At 43.5% G+C, this 13,978-nt stretch overlaps 1 protein-coding gene across 8 annotated transcripts in view; it reads left to right on the top strand.

Annotated features, from left to right (window-relative positions):
- The window catches only part of Ttll7 (tubulin tyrosine ligase like 7), a 136,221-nt gene that overhangs the window by 69,443 nt on the left and 52,800 nt on the right, over positions 1-13,978 (top strand). For all 8 annotated transcript variants that reach the window (XR_004119896.1, XM_031375789.1, XM_031375787.1 and 5 more), the window contains 4 exons: positions 5,960-6,107; positions 6,337-6,410; positions 7,372-7,507; positions 10,470-10,556. Coding sequence is in view for 7 of the 8 variants with exons in the window: in XM_031375789.1 (XP_031231649.1) it covers positions 5,960-6,107; positions 6,337-6,410; positions 7,372-7,507; positions 10,470-10,556 (445 nt within the window). In the remaining variant the exon portion in view is untranslated. The remainder of the gene's footprint in view (positions 1-5,959; positions 6,108-6,336; positions 6,411-7,371; positions 7,508-10,469; positions 10,557-13,978) is intronic.

The following is a 13,978-nucleotide window of genomic DNA, read 5'->3' on the forward strand; positions in this document are numbered from 1 at the left end:
TGCTGGTCTGATGATGCATGTGTCTGCATTTTTAGTTTTCCAGTGGTCATTGTGCCTACCCAGGCCACGAGTTTAGATTATATCAGCTATACTTTTTACATGAAGTTTTTGACTATAACAGCACCACACATTCACCTTATGGATATCCCTGGTGTATCTTTAGATTTGCAAATGATGATACTGACTCAGAAATTATCTGTGGATATTCTTGGTCATTTCAGAGGTCAGATAATTTAAGGGGTAAGAAATTTCTAAAGCTATGAGCATGGAGCTTCTTCCACGTGTATCTTCATGTTCTCCACAGGACGCGGTACAGGTTTTAATACTTAGAGCACACGTGTGTTGCACACCTGTCTTCCCTCTTCCGTGGAGGGTTCCACAGCGCACAGCAAGTGTGTTTCTGAGCTGGTTTTGTGCTGAGCACATCATAGTGACTTAAATCAGGAACAACAGGGACTTCTTGCCTTGTGCTCTGTATTACAGACTTAATTTTCATATGGGCAGAACTGACGTATGACTCCAGAATGCTCTGTGTTCCCATTCAACTACCAGAAGGAGCTTTTTTTCTCTTTAAGTATTTGTCTTTCTTCTTAGAACCCCCCCCCCAAAAAAAAGAATATTGCTAAAGACCGTGGCTGAACTTCTGCAATGCAAGGCTGAGCTTCTGTCACACAGCTGTGTATATAGCTCCTGTATCTTAATACTTCCCCATCTTCTCCAAGCTGTGCTAGGTTGACAGTTATCTCATTGTTTTCCCCACATCTTCAGCCCATTCTTGCTCATGGTTTGTCAGCTCCCCTACTCGAAGCAGATGTGTTTCCTTGCCATTTATAACTCAGAGAGCATCCTCTACTATAACAACCTTTATTTTGACTTGAGTTCATCTTCCCATCTTTCAGAGTCTGTATTGCACACGGCTTGTCACGCCATTTCTTCCTTTCTGCTCTGCTCTGCTCTGTGCTGTCTCTCCTGGGCCTGGTTAAGTTCTAATTTGACACATGCTCCTCGAAGTTAGAGCTTTCTCAGATCCCGCTACAGTCGTCTCCCTCCGGCTCGCCCGCGTCTCTGACTCCGAGTCCAATCTTCAGCCTGTGTGCTTTCATGTGAAAGAAGTTCAGAAGAGGGGAGCTCAGGAAGCTCTACCCCAGTGGCTGTGGATGTGGAAGCCCAGGCAGAGGGTGTGGGAACTCATCTGTGCCAGTCCAGACTCAGACACTATTCTGAAGCACGAGGCTTGTGATCTACAGAGAAAATGGTGTTACGTGGGCTCTGCTCAGGCCCTGTGTGTGGAACAAATGAGAGCAAATGAGAAACTCCTTTCTCCTGCAATCAGAGAAGACTGAGCTGTGTTGTGCTCAAGTTCTCGCATAAAGGTTTTCATCCTCTGGGAGTCTTCTACCACAGTCATAAAGACTGAATCCAGAGAAGACAACCACTGTTCCACGAGCCCCCAGGTTTAAAATATTTGTGAATTAGATTAGGTTAAAGGAAATGCTCGTTTTTCACTTAGGACTAGCTCATGGGCTACAGGTCTGAGCATTTAATACTCTACTGCTCCACGCCTCTCTGACACTTGTCTGCTGCTTCGGGCATAGGTCCTCTGTGCCTCTCTGGCACTTGGCCACACTCATTGATCTTGGCTCTTCATCTCCCGCCATTTTACCTCCTGTTCCCTTGCTTCCTACCCTCTGTTGTGTCTTTGTCTCATTTCTCTCTTTTCTGTGTCAATTTCACTCATTCTTGTGAGTACAGACACTGGAGTCCATGAACCATGTACATATGAAGTGACATACAGACTGAGAGATGGCGGGGTGTGAGATGGGCGTTCTGTCGGCTCGGGCCCTGTCTGGAGCCCAGATCCTGCATTCGTCATTGTCCGCTGACTGTGAATGCTGCTGGTGGTGAATGCTGCATTTTTCTGTTATTATTATTATTATTATTATTATTATTATTATTATTCTTTTTGCCTAGCCTGTGATTATAAACATGTACTAAATCAACAAGGAAGTGAATGAACAAATGGATAATGTGTCTCATATTTAACTTAAGTATGAGCTGACCTCAGTTTTTTTTCCTTCAGTCATATTTATCTTGTGCTGCTGGTAATCATGTATGCCCCCAACCGACAAATGTTAAATATAAACACAGGTATTTACTGGACATTGAAAAAGCCTACTTCATGTAGAGTTGACGATGTGCTTTTTTACATGCCATTTGGTATTATAACAAACAGGAATGGTTTGCTTACATATCCTGAAGGGCCACGCGTTCAACGTGACAAAGACGCCGGGGAACAGAGCAGTCCCAGTCCCGGTCTTCAGGTACCCGAGTGCTGCCAGAGCATGGCACACACCAGACTGGACTCACAGGACAGTGTGTGGACCATGGTGAAGACAGAAAGTGTCCCATTGCTCAGTCATCTGCTAAGGGCCACCATTCCTGTGACAGTCATAGCGGTGGGATGCAGTCCTCTTCCCCTTCTTTCTTCGTGATGAATAACTGAACATTGCCAGCTCCATGGCTGCCACTTAGGCCTTCATGTTCCTCTTCCAGGGCAGGGTCAGCAAGCCCCAGCAAAGAGTCAACACTTGTAGTAAACACAGGCCCAAGTCCTTGGTGTAATTGGAGTAGAATTATTCTACTTTTCCTTTTGTTATAGCAAATCTATAACCAAGTTACCCTAAACTGAAGAATTTATATAGAAGATAGGTATATCTGTCTCACAGTTCTGAATGCCCAAGGATATGCTTGCTTGCTTTTTCTCGGCTTCTTGTGAGGACCTCACGCTGCGTCTTCTTATCTGGGGAGAGGAGGAAGAGCAGGTGTGAGATGGCGGGGTGTGAGATGGCGGGGTGTGAGATGGCGGGGTGTGAGATGGCGAGGTGTGAGATGGCGGGGTGTGAGATGGCGAGGTGTGAGATGGCGGGGTGTGAGATGGTGAGGTGTGAGATGGTGAGGCAGACGGGAGGCTGGTGTGTTTTATGGACAGCCAGCTTTGACTGCAATTCATTCAGTCCCTAAGACACAATTCCGTTCAGAACTAGCCCAGTCTTTCAAGAAATGCATCAATGATCCATGCACAGATGTAGCACTTCACCTAATCACCTCTCTCTAAAGTCTTCCTCTTAAAGGGTCTGTTAAATCTCAGTATGTTAGGTTGGAGAACAAGCTCCCAGCATGTGGACCTCTGGGGCCACATACCATACACCACAGCATACATATCAACTACCTTTATGTCGGCCCTTCTCCTAAAGCCTAGTTCAAGCCAAACTTCCCCTTCTTAACCTCAGCACTTCTCTACCACGTTGTACCCTGTATGCTGGTTTATATCGTAGCTCCCATCCTGGCTAGACTGTCACCTCCAAAAGGGCAGTGGACCCTGTCTGTTTGCAGACCTCCTGGGCCGTAGCTAGTGCGGAGAGTGTTGGGTAGAATCTGGATTGGAAGACAAAGGGAGAAGAGCCCTGCAGTCTGGGCAATGCGTTGTTGAGGACTTAGGAGGGTAGAGCATCTTCACGCATCTGCTGTGACTAGCGCAGGACACACCATAGCTGAAGCAAAGGGGTAGAGAAAGCCCCGGAGAGACTCTCAAAGTAAGGTGGGAGGAAGAGTGAAAAGAGTGGGCAACTCAACTTCTTAGGTCAATGTGCAGACATAGTTGAAGGGAAAAAAAACTGTTGGTTAAGATGCTAAATAAAAGTCAACCGTCAAGCCTGTGCCTCAATTTATTCTGGTCTTTAAAGAAGTAAGAGTCAGTAGGACTAACTTGTGCCTACATTTATAGCATTGCAAGAGTAAACTTTGCATTGGCCGTATTCCTACTAACCAGAATGGGAAAAGACGATAGTAACTGAGATCCCACCACCGTCTTAGCCCTACCCACTCAGGTGTGCATGCAGCACTGGGGTGACCTGCTGCAGCAGAACCCAGGGTCCCCTGCTTGCTGGGTCTGCTGATCCACCCTGCAGATGAGAGTTAGAAAAAGGAAATGCATTTGTTTACAGCTCTGATGGGAGCAGAAGGAGAGACATTCCAAGCTCCCCCCCACCCCCACTTCGCCTATAGCAGCTTTATTATTAAGATGACACAAAAGCCAGGAGGCACCACCTGTGTCCACTTGGCTGAGCTGCACAGAGGCCGTCTCCCTGCAGGATATGTAATAGAGGAATTCTGATGCTTCGGGGCTTCTGTTGGCAGGCTTCACTGCTTGGTTCTAGGCTTTTTTTTTTTTTCCCTAATAAAAGGCCACACCACTAAAAAGAAAACCAAAAAGGTCCTTCTTCCCCGTGTCCCTCCCCCACCTTCCCTTTTTATTCTTCTCTCTCTTATTTTTCCTTTTGTCTCTGCTATGTGTGAATGATCGTTTTAGAAAAACCTGGAATCTTAAATATGATAATGATGATGACGATGATAAATATCTATCTCAGCCCTGGAAATTTTCTTTCCACTGAGCATAGCCAGCTGGACTCGCAGTCATTATTGGAATGGAAATATTCCTAGTCGCTAGTCACTAACATCAGAAATCTGTCTTGTCCCTCACTTTACATCTGTCCTTTTCCCAGAGCTTTTGCTTTGGAAAAGCAATCTTTAATGAGTTCAGCGGGACCCTTATAGCTTACACGACTCTTCCTTCTTCAGACTGGGCAGACAGCATCCGTCTTTCCCCTGTGATTGGCATCCGTGTCAGAGTAACAGCAACAGAAGCTGTGACAGTGTCTAAGATTAGGGACGAGGGCTGTGGTTGGCTTTGTTCTGCTACGCCTTTGTGGCTGAGGGCAGTATTTATTTTGCTTTTCAATTTCTCCTGGATTCTACCGTGCTGCAACTGTGGTGGCGAAGAAAAGTCTCAGACTCAGTCCGGCTCCACACGGGAGGGAGGGGAGAGAAGGGGGAGGTGCAGAGGCAAGGGTCCTAGCATGGGACTTCTTCTCTACACCCTGGAGAGTTGTTGCTAAATGTTTACAGTTGAGCAAAACAATGGGAAGGATGTGGAGTCAGTTTTCAAATGCTGACACTTGCTAGGGTTTCAGACCTGTCTGGAAATGTACTAAAGGCTGCTCGGTGTAGCAGAGCGTAAAGAAAACAGATTGGTAAAAGGAAGAGAGACACATTTGTCAATTACCTAGATTAAGTCCAGGGGTACAAACGAAACACATCAGTGTTGCTTACGTTTAAGAGAGGGGGAGACAGATTCAGTATTTAATTCACCAAAGACTATAGACGTTGCATTTCTAGGATGAACTATGAAAGCAGAGGCCCTGGGATCTTAAGACATGCAGGATTTCCATCTCTTGGTATTTTCTAAAGTACTACCTTCCTGTGTTAGTCAGGGTTCTCTAGAGTCACAGAACTTATCAGTAGTCTCTATAGAGTAAGGGGATTCGTTACGATGACTTACAGTCTGTAGTTCATCTCCCAACAATGGTCAGCTGTGAATGGAAGTCCAAGGATCTAGCAGTTGCTTAGTCCCAAGTTGCAAGCAGGCGAAGAAGAGCGAATTTTCCTACTTCCAATGTCCTTATGTAAGTCTCTAGCAGAAGGTGTGGCCCGGATTAAAGGTGTGTACCACCATTCCTGGATCTGGGACTTGCTTTGTCCTAGATGACCTTGAACTCAGAGATCTCCTTGCCTTAGTTTCCTGGGATTCATAGCCACTATGCCTCAAGATCTCCATCCAGGTCAGAAACTTGTATCTCCCTGCCTCAAGATCTGGATCACAAGTGAGCCTTCCAATTCTGGATTGTAGTTCATTCCAGATATAGTCAAGTTGGCGACCAGAAATAGCCATTACTCTTCTGTACAGAGTCCCCTTACTGATGGTTAGATGGACAGAATGTCTGTGAAGATATAAACTTAACTACTTCATTCCTTGATCAGCGTGTTTCCTCATTCCTTCTCAGAGGGATACCATCAGAAGTTTTCTGAAGTGAGAGTTATGGGCTTGTGTTTTACATTTCAGGACCAGCGATAAAAGGAAAAACTTGGCCAAACAGAAAGCGGAGGCTCAGAGGAGGCTATATGGTCAAAACCCAACAAGAAGGCTTTCGCCAGGCTCCTCCGACTGGGAACAGCAGAGGCACCAACTGGAGAGGCGGAAAGAAGAGTTGGTATGGGCGCTGGGCTTGCTGTCTTGGCTTATTTTTATTCTGACTTGTGCTGTGGTGCATAACAACCCTGGGCTAGGCAAGTGCTCTGCCGCCAAGCCACACCCCAGCCTGGTGTGAACATTTTAACAGCTCCTTCCACACCCCAGCCTGGTGTGAACATTTTAACAACTCCTTACAGTTTCAACTGCATGGCCTAGCATAATTTTTATAAAAATCTGTTCATTTTTAGAAAGAGAGACTCCTTCAAGTACGAAAGCAGGTTTCACGGGAAGAGCATGAAAACCGACATATGGGGAATTACAGGTAGACAGCACTGCCAGTTTGTTGTTGTTGTTGTTTTGTTTTGTTTTTATTTTAAGTGCTGAGCTTTCTTCATTAGAAACAGCTTCTCACTCACTATGTTTCAGGACATGAAAGGGTGTCTGCAGGTAGATGGCTCTGGCTTGAGGGAGCTCCTATTGGCTGGTCCAGCTTCTGCTCTGTCTAGGGAGGTTTTTAACCAACCTTTCCTGTGACTTTCCTTGGTCACTATGTAATATTTTAAGAAAAGCAGAAGTCAGGTTTTCTCGCACTCTTTCTGGCAGTTTCTAGTGGCTGCTGTACTTCCTTAACAACACAAAGAAAGTGTCTGAGGGATCTGGGTGGATGTGGGAGAGAGGGTATGCGTGATCTTCACAAAATACCCCTGGACAGGACAGAAAGAGACCCCTTAATATTCTTGGAAAGATATCCCTCCTCCCGGCCTGGCATGGCCACATGAGGATTTAGCGGAGGGTAGGGGAGGGGCGCAGATTTTCTCACCCTTCCTGGTAGACATTCTTTCCTGGCACCAACACCACCATAGCAGCAAGGAGAGGTGAAGGGACTTTCTCCATTCTGCCTCCATTCTGTTTTCATTTTCTCACCCCAAAAGATCGTTCAGACGAGTATATGCAACCTGACATACGTAATACATACATTGATACATAAATACTTCTGCATTATCCCAGGTCCCTAGGACACTTTCTCTCAAAGTTCAATATTTCACCAGCTTGTCCAAACACCATTCTTCAAACACTTGAGTGGAACTTGTCTACATAAATGTTAAGCAGCATAGCAGATGGATACTTGGGCCTCCTCTTTACTCATCCATGTCTGTTTCAAGCACCTACTTGGCCCAGAGCAGGGAGGCGGGCAACAGTTTTCTAAACTGGTGATCTTAACTACTGAATTGTGTTAGATTCTGGTAAGCAAATTGGTTTTTTTCTGATTTTCTTTTCTGTAGGAGAATTTATCCCCCCGAAGATAAAGCACTGCTTGAGAAGTACGAGGGTTTGCTGGCTGTCGCCTTCCAGACCTTCCTTTCAGGAAGAGCAGCTTCATTCCAGCGTGAACTGAACAATCCCCTGAAGAAGATGCGGGTGAGAGGATGAGTGTTCACATAGAGAAAAGGGGCGAGCCAACCTCTGTGTCCTTAGGAAAGAACCCATCTTAGGCTGAGGCTATGGCTCAGTGGGTAGAAGTGCTTGCTGTCTAAGCATGAAGACCTGACTCCAAATCCTCTACAGCCAAGTACAAAGCTGGTTGTAAGTGCACATACTTCTGTAACTCCAGTGCTTTATGGGGCACAGACAGGAGGATCCCTGGGCATTGCCAGCTGCCAGCCTGGCTCAGGTTCAGGGAGAGACTCTGTCTCAAGGGAATAAGGTAGAGTGATAGATACAGAACCCTTACTGACTTCTGTACACACAAATACACACATACAAACACAGGTACACACATACATGCACATAGACATACACACGAACATATATACACCACATACACATGCATGTGAATAGACATACACAAACACACACATGCACATACACACATGTACATACACAAGCATGCATAAAGACATACATGCAAATATACACACATGAACATGCACAAACATGCATGCACACAAGCATACACACATGCCCACAGACACATGCATATATACACATGTGCACACACATATGCATACAGAGATACACAAGCATACACACGCATGCATACAGAAATACACAAAGACATATACATATATATGCCCACATGCACATTCAGATATACATAGGTACACGCACAAGCATGCACACACACACACACACACACACACACACACATATATATATATATACATATAAACACACCAGTGCACTCACAAACATACACATCTACACATATTTCTGCATGCATGCACGCACGCACGCACGCACGCACGCACATGGTGGGTGCCAGCTGAGTCTTACATATAGAAACACTTTAACTTTAGGACGCTATTGATGCTATTCTTAAGAGGTGGTCACATTTCAGACCTAACCAAGTGATTCCATCAAGAAGATGCATACAGGACAAACTTCAGGCAGATAATTCGGATACTGTGTTGTAATTTCATTATAATAAAAGGCTTTCTGACATAAATTTATGTATGAAACTGGATAGGGAAATCCATTGAGGTAATCCAGTGGCTTGTGACATTCTCCTTTTAATTATAGCTAAAACTGTAATAGTTTTTTGTGATGCTACATAGACTTGGCAAAGAAGAACAATTAAGATTCCATCCCTCATTTCAGTGTGAGAGCACAGGCATGCCTTCCTAGCAGCTGGGAGACTGAGGCAGCTGGAGACTGTGACTTGATGGCCTAATGAGATGAAGGACAGTCTGGGCTCCAGAGCAAGGCCATATCTTAGAAATCTTACCCAAAAGCGCACCCCCATGTCTTTCTTCATTTACCCATTTCATTTCCCCATCTCTATTACTGTGTCCTCCTCCTCTCTCCTCTTTCCTCCTCTCTCATTTTTCTTTCTCTTTCTCTGTCCATCTCCCCGTGCCTTTCCACCTTCCCTCCCCCCTTTTCGTTGTGCAGGGTCTCCTGGTTCTGTTGGAGTATAACAGATCACTGCATTTATTTGCTTATTGTGTGGCCCTGACAGGTGACAGCTGCGTGGCCTCCTGCATTGGTTGGACTTTGCAGCGGATTGTGGAGGGGAGACACGTTTGCATTTAGCTGTGGCTAGAATGTTGGGGTGGCCTCACTCACGTGTCTAGGCAATTTAGAATGTTGGGGTGGCCTCACTCACGTGTCTAGGCAATTAGCTATGCTGTTGGCACATCTGGAGAACACTTAGAAGCTGCCTGACTGTCTGAATTTTTTGCATGCTCTCAACAGACAAGCTAGCTAGGACTCTTAATATATCATCCTGATCATATCTCAAGGTGACAGTCTTAACTCAGCAGAATTCATCTATGATGGCTTTGTCTCTGTCCATCTTTGCCCAGATGTGCTGGAGGATCCCAAAGTCAAAAGTGACCACTGCTGTCTGGTCTCTAGAGAGGAACCTAACTCTTTCTGGAGAATTGGACTCCTTTGCGCTTTGTTCACATGTAGCTTTCTCTTTTAAAATATATGGCTGTTTAGTTCATCTGGAGTTTTTAGTATGAAAATATTGTTCATTATGATTTTTCTTCTGAATAAAATTAGACTCCATGAGATTAGTTTTGAGTTCCTAATGATGATGTCCAGTGCATCAGAGCCAGAGGCTTTTTGGCATTTTTATAGCTGTCTTTCCTCGGTTGGAATGCATTTCGACTGTGAGCTGTGACTCCTGGTTTCTTCAATAAACTTTAAGGAGTTTTTGAAGTAGAAGTCACGATATGTGAGCATAGTTTCGTCAGGGATGAGGTCTGGATCTCACTGAGGTTGTTGATCCTATCTGTCAGTGCAGCTGTGCAGGTTTACTCAACTTCTAATGTTGGTGGATGGTCTTAGAGTTTGATTTCAAAATAAATTCAGAGGCTCATAAGAGAAGGCTATTAGAATGCTTAGAGATTTCCTCTATCAGTAATAGGCATTGAACTACAATATTTCATAAGGTTGTAAAAATATCAACTTCATTAAGTGGTACCCATTAAACAAATTTCTAGCATTAAATGCTTTCTAAATGAAACTCTTGGCCACTCTTCATTTTCTGTGTCATGTTTTACTATTAAATTGTACTAATCAATATAGGAATAATTAATGGGAGGAAGTCTGGAGGACAAGCATGAGCTTTACATGTCTTAGTGTCTAGCAAGCTGATTTATCACAGTTGGGTATTCTGAGATTTTAGTAGTATGCTAGGAAGGACATACTTGCTTATGATGATTGCACACATACTTCAGCTGTGTATTATGTTTATCCCCAGATTTTGGTAAAGTTTCTTGAAGCCTTTGCCTTTACCATTTCTTTCTTTGATTGGAGTAATCACCACTGCATAGGTTCTAGAATAACCACTGTACACCAACTTGTAGAGATTAATGACCGTGTAAAAAGTCTCTATACTTTTAGTGATCATCATTTTAATCATGTTTTGAAGGAGGAAGATCTTCTAGATCTTCTGGAACAGTGTGAAATCGATGATGAAAAGCTGATGGGGAAAACCGCCCGGGTCCGAGGACCGAAGGTGAGATGGTACCCAAGCCCATGTCACCAGTGCAGGTGATATCTGCTAGGCATTTCCCTTAACAGTTAGGATACGTTCTCATAGGAACTTCAGGAACTTTGTGTTCAGTGAAGGCGAAGTCGGCAAATGGCATTACCTAACACTCACAAGCTTTTGTTTCATTTGCTTCCTTCAGAGTTTTGGTTCATCACCAAGTTCTAATGAATGCCTAGAGATTCAGATAGTCTGGGCTTAGGAGGACTACTCCTATTCTAAGTTCAATGCCAGAGTTTTATTATAGTCCCAGATAACTAACAAAGAAGTGTGTGGGATTATAGATAAGGTGTATTTTGACACTAGAAGTACCTTAATAGGGAGCCTTCCTGTCTGTTCATTTAGTTTCCATACAATGTGAATGTCCACATTGCATGCTGAGCATAGGCTTAGAGTTTTCACAACCTGGTTTAATAAAGGTGCTTTAACATCCCTGCTAGCCTACCACCTACCAGAGGTAGGGGAAAAGAAAGGTTAATAGGAAACGGGGGGGGGGTTGTGGACATGCTTGGAAATAGTTCTTTGGGGGCTATTCCAATCTTCGTTGTCAGCAGTCCAGCCCACTATCAAAACATCAAACACGAATCAGCAGCGGCAGTCCAATTCACTCAGCAAACACCAAACATGAACCAGCAGAGGCAGTTCCATCCGCAAGAAACCGAGAAGCTCTGCTGAATGGGAAGAAGCCCCAGGAATTTCACAAGAAGTTCTTTGGTGAATTACTCTCTATGAAGTCACGAAAGCAAAGATTCAGCAACACTGTACAAGGCAAACCAATTCAAGACAGTCTTCAGCAAAGACTAGTGAAGCGGATCAAGGCGAACTAATGCAAGAGCTCCATCACACTGTGGGGTTATATTTACACTCATTCTAATCATCACCCGTCCTTTCACCTGTCTGCTTCAGCAAAACATCCTCACTCCCGTGTCTGCTTCGGCTAACGTCACATGACATAACTGAGTCCTCAAAGAAACCAGAAATTTCCATTTCAGTTGAGTGTAATTCTGTTCTCCCTTTTCTTGCGCATTTCTCCTATTAGCTTCCCCTGTCTTCCTAAACTTTTTTTACTTTTATTTTTGTATTGTTCGTGTACATGATTTTTTTGTATCTATATAAAATGAAGTAACCACAACCAAGAGAAAATGTACAATATTTATGTGAGATTGCCTTCATTCACGTAACACGAATATCCCAGTTGTATGTTTTCCTATAAACGACACAAATTTGGCTTCTTAACAGCTGAAAATTTTTATTGTGTATGTGAAGCACATTTCCTTGTCCATTGCTCTGTTGCTTACATTTAAGGTTGGCTACATAGCACAGCCATTGCAAAAGGTGTGGTTATAAGTGCTGCCATCAGGAATCTCTGCAGTATCCCTGGGAGCCTCTCCTTTGCTTGTTGCAGTGACATTGATAAGAGTATTCTTACAGACAGGCCCAGTTCTGAGGAATGGGGGCATTATTGTGTAGTCAGAAGAGAGGCACATTTGCTTAACTTAACATCTGTGATGTTGCTTCCTCAGTTTAGTGTATGAGATATTCCTCACTAGCAGGGAAAAACGAAGTTAAATTTGAGAAACAGACACACTTCTCAGTGTGTGCTTCTTCACAAACATTTTAGCATTGCTGAGACATCTCTCCCTCCACACACTCACAACTTGTTAGGCTCATATGCTTTAACATCTGTTCACTAAAACAAAGAAGAAGAAAAACCACTGATGTATTGCTGGGCTGATTAGAGACTCCCTGACTAGCCTGCATCATGGCTACTTTGTGTGAACTTGCATTGCTCCACCATGTAGACTTAACTTCCCCTCACACTCCCTTCCCTATAAGTAATGCTGTTTCAGAGCAGTTGTGACAAGTCATTATTTGTGTGAGGTTGTGTGTGCTCTTAAGGTGGGAAGTACATTTTTATCTTTCATCTGTAGCTCCTAAGAGTGTCTAGTACATCGCACATCCCCAAATGTGTTGGTCAAAGTTGTTGAATGTGTCCAAAATGCTCTCATTGGATAGCTGAAGAGGGGATAGGCAAATGTGAAAGCAGGGTGTATGTGGTAAGTATGTGGTATAAATTAGGAGGGTTGCTTGGAGACAGCCTTCTGGACTGGAGCCATTTCCACTGGGAACACATTTGCAAAATGAGCCTTGCCCACTTGAGTTAGGAGGGACATGCAAGGCAGAGCCTTGGAGTTGTGATAATGTGTTGATCGGTTGTGATGGAGGTATGGAAGTCTGTGGCACGCTTCAGGAGCAAGAAATGAAAATGAAACAAGGCGTGAAGACCTCGGATGTCTCGGATTGTTCTGAGAGCTGAACGTTTCTGTGAAACAAATATGTTTAGATTACCTGAGAAAGTGAATGCCCTTATGAATCATGGCTCCGCTGGGGGAAACATTTGAGGAGTTTTTAAGGTTGGCCTATCTTATAGGTATCTTACACCAACCGGTTGTACAGCTAGAGTTCCTAAGCTTTACGTAACAGTCATCACCATTTGCCAAAACCAACCTGAGCCAACCTGGGGACACAGCATTGATGGTAGGAAGGCATGTGCAAAGACCCTTGGCATCTTATAATTTCCATACATGAGACTTGCTATCCAAATCAAAGCATGACAGATTCCAAGAAAGAACTCATATTGTATATTTTCCAACTTTTCTCATCCTAGGTAAACTGAAGGAGTTAACTGTGTATTTGTTGAAGTGAAATGAACAGGGCAATTTGTTACTTGTTAAAGTCAACAGAATTTCTAAGTAGCTGAGATCAGCATAATTAATATAGAACTGTATTTGCATTTTTTATTTAAGTTTTATCAAGGTGTCTGAAATGACCCAAACTTCTAAAGAGAACTCCCATTTCAGACAGAAAATGCTTCATGGCAAACAGTGGTCACCAAGGTCTTCATTAGTTGAAGAATAATTTGAAATGTTTTTGTTATATAACTTTGTACAGGATAAATTGTAGTATTTATACTATACTATATATAGTATCTTACTATATATAGTAAACAATATTTGAGAATTTCAGGAATATTAATTAGCCACACAAGTGAATCATTAGTGATGTTCTTAAATTGGTAAGTTCACATTTTTTTTTATCTATACCCATAAGTATGTTTATATCTGCCAAATAAAATTACGTAGCATAATTCTTTCATAACTTCATGCCACTTTCAAAATTCCATCCTACAGTTAGAGCAATTTAAGTTGCTGTGACTCCTATGTACTCATTGCTTGAACAGTATGCTGGTCAAAAAGTCTTACATGTTTGCTTGACCCAGTGCTTCAGCTGTCCCCTTCCTCTGTGGCTTCCTGGTAGAGGTTGAATAAACATGTAGTCAAGGTCCTTGGGAAAGCTTGAAGACTTGTGCTGCTGGAAGGAGGGTTGGT

This window comes from Mastomys coucha, unplaced genomic scaffold, assembly GCF_008632895.1.
Source record: "Mastomys coucha isolate ucsf_1 unplaced genomic scaffold, UCSF_Mcou_1 pScaffold16, whole genome shotgun sequence".
NCBI lineage: Eukaryota > Metazoa > Chordata > Mammalia > Rodentia > Muridae > Mastomys > Mastomys coucha.